At 36.9% G+C, this 11200-nt stretch overlaps 1 protein-coding gene across 1 annotated transcript in view; it reads right to left on the bottom strand.

Moving 5' to 3' along the window:
• The window catches only part of LOC138708686 (gonadotropin-releasing hormone receptor-like), a 182124-nt gene extending 171372 nt beyond the window's left edge, over positions 1 to 10752 (bottom strand). The window contains exons 1-2 of the mRNA XM_069838773.1: positions 10669 to 10752; positions 2991 to 3188 (exon numbers count right to left, since the gene is read on the bottom strand). Coding sequence (XP_069694874.1) covers positions 2991 to 3188; positions 10669 to 10752 — 282 coding nt within the window. The remainder of the gene's footprint in view (positions 1 to 2990; positions 3189 to 10668) is intronic.
• Between the last annotated feature and the right edge of the window lie 448 nt (positions 10753 to 11200).

Genomic DNA, 11200 nt, shown 5'->3' on the forward strand with positions numbered 1-11200 from the left:
GCTTACGTGTGAACACGACACGCAACTTTTGCAGCTGCAGTACAAAAGTTGCGCAGCAAAAGTAGCGATGTGTGACCGTACCTTAAGATTTAATTCTAGCACTGATCGGTAATACTTGACTAGAGAAAGATACATCAAAAGTTCTCAGTTTCTTATATACTCATTCACTCACTCACTGGAACTCTCTTTCGTCAACTCATCCTTGCGGCTGGCTGTTGCGGAAAAAGTACACAACAAAAAATTATGTATAGTGAGTGGCATTATGTGGTAACATGTACTGTTTGATAATTCCCCCATACGGGTACAAATATATGCGACCCCAATAAAGATAATTTCCCAATTAACTGCATGACTACCTTTCCATTTCGGAAATTACAGCACAGGTAATTTTAACCAAGCCTGTTAGCAATTGACAAACCAGGTCGATGATTCCACTCAGTAAAGCGATCCCTACATGGTCAATATAAACCTGTGAAGAATTATAAATTAATATTGCAGGCAGTCCCTGCAATGGCTGAGTGATGTAGACCTTCGACCTGTCACGCAGATGGTTCGAGTTCGAGTAGCGGATAGGCCAGGGATTTTTCAATAAAAAATCCATAATGACAATTATGTCGAACAATGTCACAGTTGGGGTGTTTCCTGGAGTTCCAATAGCAATTTTCCTTCTCTCCTCCCCTGCCGATAATATTTACGTCGCCTGTCAGACAACATGGAACGAAGTAGACAGATAGATAGATGGATTTATTGAGTAATATAATACATACAGATGTGATAATTTTCTCTAAAATCCAATGCACGGGTCTTCTGACCGTACGTGCTTTGTACCTAAAACAAGTTCTACTTTGTAAGTTTCACCCCCCTCACCTATGATTAGATCCAACCACACTCCAAAAGAAAACACAGATTAAAATGAAAATGGCACAACAAAACACATTATATAATTATATCCTAACTTGAAACAGACATAAACCTATATAATTGAATAGATACCATTATCCCTTCGTCAGTTAGTATCACAAACTTCAACAGCTGAAGTTCTAATCTGTCTCGCCTTCCTATTCTGACTTAGCATCGAGGGTGGCAGATATTTTCTCCGTACATGTTCCAATTCGACACACTGCAATAAAATATGTCTATAGGAGTCAGTGGCGGTTCCTCCATGGAACAGAGGGAACAGGTTGTTCCCTTCCTCCCTGCCCCGTTAACTGAGATTGTGAGATATACTTCATTCCAAAGGATAGGCCTACTTGCAGTTTTCGAAAAGTGTTAGCAGGCTTATTGCAGTGAAGTAAAAACGACTCGAGCCCTTCTCGTCTGCTATGCGTGATGATGTGAGTGGGAGCCTCAAGGATGTTTTCTCCGAAGCAGGCTCGAGCGGACACGAACTTACCCGAGTATCTCTGGAAGCTGTAGAAGTTACCTCTTCCCTCGCGGAGTATTGAGAAGTGTGGAATATACTGTTTCATCAAGCTAGTTTATTTAAATAGTGATAATTCGGAAATAATTAAGTTCGAAGAGTTTTTCGTGTGACATAATATTGTGTGTGAAATTATACAATAGTTCTTAAAAAATCCGTACGATTTACACATTCACGGCCTGAGTTAAATCTGGCGAAATAATGGCAATGGAAAAGTGACTCCTGACTGTTCCAACTGCAACGAGACCGAGCGCGAGCGCCCTGATGCGAACCAAGGCAGAGAGTGTTGTGTTATCGATCAGCTGAAGTCGAGAGCGTAATTTTTCTGAGAAACGTGCGGTTATTTTGAATGGCAAACCTACTCTTCTCCTTACATAACTTAAACTAAAACAAAAGCTTATACAAGACATTTTCAAAGTAGGCACTATAATTCTGTGAAACGGTTAACTGGGTGCTAGTCAAGCGGCAAATTGTAGGTTTACTTTAGATTTATTTATTTTTAATTAACGGTATTATATATTTAGGCCTAATAATAAAAATAATATAATATCATTAATTTGTCTTATATTAACATATTGTTTTTTCTGATTAAGTTGTAAATGAAGTAAAAAAAAAAAGAAATTGATAAAGTTGCTAAATCATAATACAGATTATTATTGTTATTATTATTATTATTATTATTGTTGTTGTTGTTGTTTCTGCCCTGTTCCCCATCGAGAAATAGCACCTGCGACGGTCGTCGGTCGTTGTCGTTGTTGCCCACGACGCCTTTCCTTGCCCTCGGCTGCCAGCTCCGTCGTAGGCCTATATGGAAAGTATCTCAAGGTGGCACTTTGATGTCAATAATTAACTATGTACACTGATTAATTTGGGCGCCAGCCTCCTCGAGATTACTCCGGCAGAGATGAGATTTCCCAGGTAAGCTGCGAACGGTTGGGACATGGGGTTTGGGAGACGTGCTCGTTGATTGAAATGATGTAAGCGCACATCAGAAGTTGTTGGTAAGAAATCTCTATGAGAACGTTTATTATTATGAATTGTTGGTTTCGGATTAGCAGAAATGCGTGTCCAAGTGTATAATATCTTGCTCTCACTTCCTACAAGTTGGTAGACTAATTTCTGGATTCACGTAATTATATGTTTTGTACTATAAAACACCGGTAATATAACGGAGAGTTGATAACTTGATGACAATTTATTCCTAATGTAATAATAATGATGAGAAAAGAATTCAGACTTATAAGAATGATACAACACACGACTTCTTACTAAACCCACTAAAAAATTCTAAGTCCATAAATTGTTATCCTTCCGAGTTATGTTCGCCGAGAATATGTGGAGTGCGTCCTCACCGCACGCGTTCTATCTGCCCTCTGTCTATCTGCCTAAACTACCCTCTACTTGCAACCACCAAATATACAATTTCGCCCTTTTATCTATAAATCACATGTCTCTATTACGAATCCTGATTGGCCATGATTACTCTTACGTCACTTAAGACGCGCTCTTCAAAAATTGTTCGTTAACTATATCCTCCCCTACTTCCGGTGTTTTCTGACAATTCTCTGACATATTCCAGATCACCTCCTTTTCGAACCTGGCTTGGCGTCATCTTGCTGACCACCCGCAGGCAAAGTCCACACATTCCCTCATCGGTCAACTCCACGCCTGGACACATGTTTCCTGTCCGCGTAGCGTCGCTTCGGCCTTTCTGCCCAACTGTTACTTCCGTCTCACATTCTGGAACTTTCTTACACGTCCACGCTTCCTATCCATATAAGAATATTAACAAGAAATACTAATCTGATGAAAACCTCCTTATACTCCTATACGAGGAACCGTCTCACACCGCACGCCACTGATAGGAGTTCTTTACTCTGCATAGTGGACAAAGGCGCTCTCCTTCTTCGTTGACAATTTTATTACTCTTCAATGCCCCCTATCTTAGCCACGCTAAACCTGCTCTACTGTCTTTGTTACAAGAATTTATGTAGTCACATCTCCTCCAGTTAAGCATGAGATCTGATTGTAAATGTAGTGAGGACTTTTCCGAACATTGGAGCTCAATCTCTTGCCTCTCGATATCAATTAATCGCATCTTCACATTACGCCATATATTTCTTCTATTATTATCACCTTTATCCCACACCCATCCCATTCCTATATGATGCAGTCCTCTCTGCAGTTTATAAACCCACCCTTTTTCCCAACCCTCTCTTTGTTGAACTTCTGTTAGATACGGCAGACTTGCTCCAAAATCACATTCTAAAGCTTAATTTTATTGCGCACTAGATCACCTGAAGTTCATTACTTTGGTTTTGTCAAGTGATATTTCCGTAACATATTTTGTTGTATGTTATGCAAAAACATAATTTCAATCTTTATAATTCAAAAGTGAATTGTAAGATAGTAGGGAATTTATATTTCCGGGAAATTAATGCTCATGGGGAGAAATTGTTTTAAATCCTTTAATTCTAATTTAAATCTCTCTACCCTTTCTGTCGCCTGTGGCTCTTTTGCGATACAAATTTGATATTTTACTTTTCTGTAGAGTGGATGTAATTTGATTTAGATGGACAATTACATTACTGCTTTTGAAGAGTTCCCTTGTTAAACACTCTAATTTACCCCTGAAACCATAAAAAGAGAGAGAAAAACAAATCTGAAACTCCTCTCCAAACGGAAGTGTTTGGTATTTTTAAAAATAAAATGGAATACAAATAATTCCAGTTAATATTAAAAGCTTCCACTGGTTTTAATCTCTGACGTAACACGGTGCTATAGAAGATCGTGCTCATCCTCTTCGCCAGCATTGTCCGAGAATTCGCGGATGATATCAGCAAGGCCTTTTGTTACATATCTGCTGGCTGAATGCATCCAAATGTTGGAGCTCGCGGTAGGAAAAACGGTTGCGCTCCATTCTTTTGTTTCGCTTTTATTCTGTATATGAATGACGTGCTTCGTAGGCAACAGAATGCAGAACAAATACATCTTTTGTGTGCTTTAATTTCAGTTTAGCTCTCTTTATCAGGAAAAAAGTATTTTCTTTTACGATATAGGTGGCGAGTACCCGAAATAAAGTACTTATATAAGACCAGGACCCTGTTGTATGATTTTACTAATATTATTAGAATAAATGTATAAATTACTAATATCTGTTGCATAGTATTAATCAGTTTACCAATATTGTTAGTGATTTTCGCTAGAAAAATTTTACAAGTTAAAAGTTCACCAGAGAACCATAGACATAAAACGGCCTCTTGGATTATAATTGTATATACCAGTTCCATGATAATCACGATGGCAACTATAATAATCTCGATAGCAGTGAGTGTGAATACTGTGTAAATTAAGAAATAAAGAGTTTTGGGTGGCATGCATAAAGTTAAAGTTTATGCTATTGCTAAGGTTTTCGTAGTATATACAGTACTACGATCTTTATGTATAAAAACTCATAGTAAATTCTTTCCTACGTAGCAGAAAGTTGATCTAGAAGGCCGTGTTTAGTTTATACTAGAATTGGTAGTATAAACTACTATTTGAATGTATAACAAGACATATATACTTTTACTTCTAATTGTAAATATAAACTAAGAAAAATCGTAATTTTCCCTGTTTGAGACTTTGTTAGCTTAGCATAAGCGTTTGTACAGTTTAAAATGGCAGAATTTATGTAAATTTACGCTAGAAAATCCTACAGGAAAAGATGAGAACCATCAGAACGCGATTATAAGAAGTTATATGTTAGGTTTTATAAATAAAAAAAATGTCATATGATCAATTTTTGTAATGGACTACTCAAATGATGATTTTGAGATAACTTAACTGAAATTCTGTTAGTTAATTTTTGTTATTATTAACAATAATATATCTTAGGAAAATGACTCTATGATGTAGGTATAATTACAGTATAATACTGATACATTTAATTTATCTGAAAAAACTCCATGTGCCTACAATATTTAGGTTACACGTTAATTTAATGAACGACATTTTGGATCTGTCCGATTTTGACTTTACTTAATTTTCACATTATTTGATTCCTTTATAATTTGCTTTTCGTCAATTTTTTTTACCACTGTAAACTTTCACTGCAACGTTCATAACCTGGATGGCTTTTTCTTTGTTACTTCTTGCGACAGGGGTTTGCAATTTGTTCAATAATGCTGGGCATTCTTTCAGTAGAATAGCAGTTGTCCTACGTATCTCTCTTTTTACAATTCCCACTTCGTTGTAATTGTCCGTTTTCTTGTTAAACCAACTAAATTTTAAGGACGACAATTAATTTCACCCACCAAAAATGTATTATAAATACATGGAAAGCGAAAACTAACGAATCTTAACGGATAAACCCGAAGTACTGTCGATAATCTATAATAAAATCGAATGCTCTGGATAGTTTATACTACCGCCGCGTAATACATACTTCGTAGTAGTAGTATCAGGTTTATGCATAGAAAACGAAGTACATACTTCTACTTCAAAAATCTTCTACAGTAAAAGCAAAAGGTAATACTACAACTTTATGCATACCACCCATTGTTATGAAAACTAATTGTCCACATTAAACAAAATTAAACGTAAACAATCAATATTATTTGGCCGATTTAGCGAGAAATTAACTAACGATGATACAATTTATGGTTGGAAAGAAATATACGTGAATATGGGAAATCAATCGAAAATATTGGACATATTTCAAAACGTTTGGCGGTAAAAAAAATCAGTGGTAAGACACAAGATTTTACGAACTTTATGTTATAGGCTATTTATAGTTAGAGACTTTCTGTCGTCTAGGTTGGGACCTTCATCTGAAGAATCCAAAATAGATAATTAATCATAATTTACTTTAATGCAAACAAACTATCCTCACTAATAATCTGTAATAATGGGTGAACGCACACTTGTAGAGAAAATATACACACTAATAACTAATAATATTTGTTTCAATAATGCAACAAGAGCTTGTAAAGTTTACTAAAAATATTATTTTATTTTAGTTGGTTATTTAACGACGCTGTATCAACTACTAAGTTATTTAGCGTCGATGAGATTGGTGATAGTGAGATGATATTTGGCGAGATGAGGCCGAGGATTCGCCATAGATTACCTTGCATTCACATTACGGTTGGGGAAAACCTCGGAAAAAACCTAACCATAAAAATATTATTTTTGCTAGTAATTTGTAAGTTTTCTTCTTAGCATTATGGAACAGAAATATTCTACAAATTACAACTGACAAGTACATTTGCTAATATTATTAGTTTGTAAATTATTGTACAACATGGCTCAGACCTATCATACCTTCCACAAATAAAAGAAAGAAACTACGTTAACAGGGAAAGTAACACCGAGCGTAAGAAACGTGTCTCTGCGGCTTTAAGTCTACCGGAATTGGGTATGTAAGCGGAAATTAATTGCAAAAGAGATTACACTTCACAAAGACCTGTGATTGAGAAATCATTTGCATGTGGAATTGCCTACATCTCCTTAAGAACAATGATTAAAAGGGAAGAACAAAGTACATTGAATTCTGGAGCTGGTTCCAGTAATATTTCCATGTAAATTGAACCAAATTCTGTTCCTTCTATGCAAATTTTGTTAATACGTTCCTGACTTGAATTCTATAATGCATGATGACGTTGCCAGGCAACCTGGTACAGGTGATCAAAGAAGCCAAGTTTCACAGACCGCCCGCTGGCGGTTTTGTTTGGAACGAATTAACTTGCAACTCAGTACACTTGCACTGACATCGTGCTTTCAGTGTTCTCTTACAACATTAATTTAATTATAGTCATGTGTAGTGAATATATTTATTTCATTATCCGTCTGAAAATAAAGTAATGTAGAAAACAGTCCATGACTGTAGATGTGGCTTAAAAGAGGATGTTGCTTCATCTACGATCATCACCAGCGTCAAGTATAACATTAGACCTATACGATCGGTTTCACTTTGGATTTAACCTACTACAGTCCGCATTTCACGAGACGATCCGAGCAAGGAATGCGAGTGTTTCCCCACTCTTATAACCTATCCCCGACACGGAACCGGCCGGCCATTGACTGTGTCTTGTTTCTCTCAGTCGGCCAATGACATCACTCCCATTCACCTGCTCCTTCAAGAATGCTGAGTTAGGCCCGTAACACACTTGAGTTTTCGCTACCGAGAAATGTGTTGTGAGAAAATTCAAAGATTGATAACATGGATTCAAATGGACGTCCACACACTGGAAGAGATTCTCGTTCGAAGCGAAAACCTCGCGCAAGTTTCTCGCTGGAATCGGTAGCTCAGCGAATTTTCTTGACATATTTATCAAATATATTTGACATTTATACTCTTTATGACGATTGAATGTAGAAAAAGATATCACAGGTGGCGATGAATTGTATTGTTTTTATTTGAAAATGTGGAAAGATGGCTGATAATTGCAGTCAGAAACTTATCGAACTTGTACGATGTCACCCGTAGGCCTATTTATATGATACACGGGATGAAAACTATAAAAACACGAAACTTAAAGAAGAAATCTGGAGACAAATATCAGATTATCTGAAAATAAATAGGGCTATATTTTATTTTGATGAGATTTAATAGTATTAATCATTAAACATTTGAAATAATGAATCCATATGTCTTAATAGTTTACTTAATTTTAATCAGAACATAGCAAAGAATCCTCTATCATATCATGAATAACAAAAAACTGTGGTCCATTCAACTTGAAATAACGCCTAAACGTATCATCTTTCAAATCTAAACCAGTGTCTAAAACTCGCCCTTATTTTCTTAAGATACAATGTGATTTTCAGATATTTCTGGCTTTAATTTTAGGCCTACGTTTTCTTTTCATTAGCAAAATATGTTCATGTAACTCCATTTCCTCTTCATCTGAATACCGTACTCAGATTGAACATAGCGTTCGTACGTAATTTGTAAAGTGCGACAATATACTTACAGGTGTTATATTGAAGTACGACAATATACGTAAATACATAAGCTATAATATTTCCCCCAACGAGTGATTACTACAATCAGAAAAATGCTTTCTGCATGAAGGCAGTGCAAGATGATCATAGCGAGGTGTGATCTGTGATAGCGAGAACTCGCCAAGTGTGTGGAGGAAGGCTCTTCGCCTCTTTCGCGCAACACATTTCTCGCTAGCGAAAACTCTTCAAGTGTGTTATATACGGACCTTACTGGCTTACTCTCTCCTCTTACTCCGCAAGGACCATACTCCCCTCGCAGGGGTCCTCTCGTGAAATTTTGACAGTACGTATTTACGTCTTTAATCAGCAGGAGCGGGAAAGGAATTGGCCACCCTACCCCATTATCTCCTGGCCTAGTTGCCTCGTAAGTGCTGCCTTCTTGGTATCACCTGTGAGGTTCAGATCTGCTTTGGGACAACTCTGGCTGGAGACGTATCTTACTAGTCGTATTATTTAAAAACTACATCTTTGTGGCTGATCGAAAGTTCATTGCAGAGGTAAAATGCCTTAGGTAACACGCTCAAGCGTGTAATATTGCAGGGCATAGTTGAGGATATTTGAATTAATATTTAGAGTGTCAATATATACAACATTGCATATAGCCTACATTGTTTAAAATTAACGAAAAAGTGACAAAAACAGTTCACTGAAAGGAATTGCAATACTAAAATGTACAGAAATTATGTTCAACGCAATAAAAAAGAACCAGTACCATCAAAATCTGAACATTATGAAGATATTAATTCGACGTTTAGCATGGATTGGTAGCCTATAGCCTACCATGTTGTTCAGTGCCAATATCCCAATTAATAAATTGAATAATCTACATTTTAGAGAATTTCTTGAAAAGTATGTAGAAAATTAATGGCGTATAGCAATGGGCGACATGCAATATCCTAATGAAACACGAAAAAATACCAGACAATAGGAATATCTTTTACTACATCATACATAATAACATCATGTGCTATTGAAAGAATATCTTGCAATATAAAATCATTTCAAGTGACATCCGCATATGTTAAAGCTCCGTAACTTATGAATGCACATTACTATTCACTGCAAATATTACGACGAAAATAAACATCATGGCTCAAGCATGTATTTATTAGCATAGCTTCAGAATGTCGGGAGTTGACTATGCTCCACGAACACGCAGCGACGACCTGTTTGTTTATATCCCTATCCGTTGCATTACCTGTGTTCGGCGTACTATATACCCAATGTGTATTTAACTTCAGTCTTTAGGTAGCTGGAATACGGAGCCTAATCATAACTGAACTCCACATGAAAGGTTTACTTTTTAAACAAAAAAATAGGCATGCTGTGTCGAAACAACTATTATAATGCAATAAAATATGCAAAACCCGAACCCATTAAACTTCGAATGAACAGAGATCCCTTCACGGGATGTACATTTTGCATACTAACCTGAAGGTACATCAGTAAACTGCTAAAGTCATCCTTTATCCTGTATTTCTTAAACCTACATCTGCGTCTAGGCAATGTTTTGATGTCTCAACTTCGTTCCCTACTAATCAGATAGGCCTATGGTTGAGAGTTCGGAATGTATAAGCAGCTCTGTGGCTCTCTACTCTGCTGACATGATCTTGTCATTGAGTTTTTTGTCATTCAAAGTTTAAAATTTATTTCTATTGGTGAAATTACTGATTTTAACACATCCTACACGGCCAGCAACTCGCCTTAAAAACTTAATTGCTTATATTTCATTCTTGTTATTTCCAAAGCCCATTTAACACTCAAGTCTCACTGACATGGCAGAACAATACATAGTTCGCTCTGAAAGCAACGTTTCTATAACCATTAGCTCAATGATGTCTTTTATCGAAACAAAAGAAATCCAATTTTAAAAATCCTACATCATTTCTGGTCTATTATGCAATACGTTTTTGTTTTATTACAAAAAGATCGTCGTTGTTGAGGTTGGAACAACGGATAGAAACTGGCAATTTCTGTGGATGTATCAACATTGAATGATTTGAATACCTCAGCAGAATTATAGTGCGTTCCTCTAGCACAGTGATTGGAAAAAGTTTTCATAATGTGTGCGAAATACTACTGTATTAGGAAGACGATACATAATTTCGCATTATAAATTAAATCATCTAGGCTACTGTATCTATATTATGGATTTATTAATTTGTCCTACAGAATAATCTCTGTAATGTTGACAATTAATATTTGAGGAGAAAAATTCGCTCCGACGCCGGGGATCGAAACCGGGTCCTTAGTTCTAGTACCAAGTACTCTGACCACTGAGCTACGCCGAATTCAATCCACAGCTGTGGGTGGAGTCGTTGTTGAGTTCCCACGTTGGACGCCATTTGAGGGTGAGTGGTTATTGTGACCACACGTTGGGCGCCATTTGAGGGTGGGTGCGTCTCGATGTTGCGTGAGATTCACTCAGGGTAGCCGAGGTACGGTTGTGGTATAGGTTGATGTCGGGAATAATACCAAGCCGGCTACTTAAATAAAAGGCAGCGTAAACTTCAAAACTATAAGTTTATTGTCCTATCCACTTGGTAAACCCTAGAATATGTATTTCCGGCTGACATATAATTCAATCGTTGATCGCCTTTTGTATCGACTCTATGGCGGCTCTGAATAAGCTCTATCCGATACTACAAATTCAATACTCTGTCCAGTACACTATGACACGAAGCGAAATAGTAGTCCTGTCGACACCAAACGAAGTAGTTATTCTGCCCTGTATGTAGGGCCGCCGACACGATGTAAAGTAGTTTTTGATGATCTCCGCTCCGAAGCGGAATA

Source organism: Periplaneta americana, chromosome 11 (genome assembly GCF_040183065.1).
Source record: "Periplaneta americana isolate PAMFEO1 chromosome 11, P.americana_PAMFEO1_priV1, whole genome shotgun sequence".
NCBI classification, from domain to species: domain Eukaryota; kingdom Metazoa; phylum Arthropoda; class Insecta; order Blattodea; family Blattidae; genus Periplaneta; species Periplaneta americana.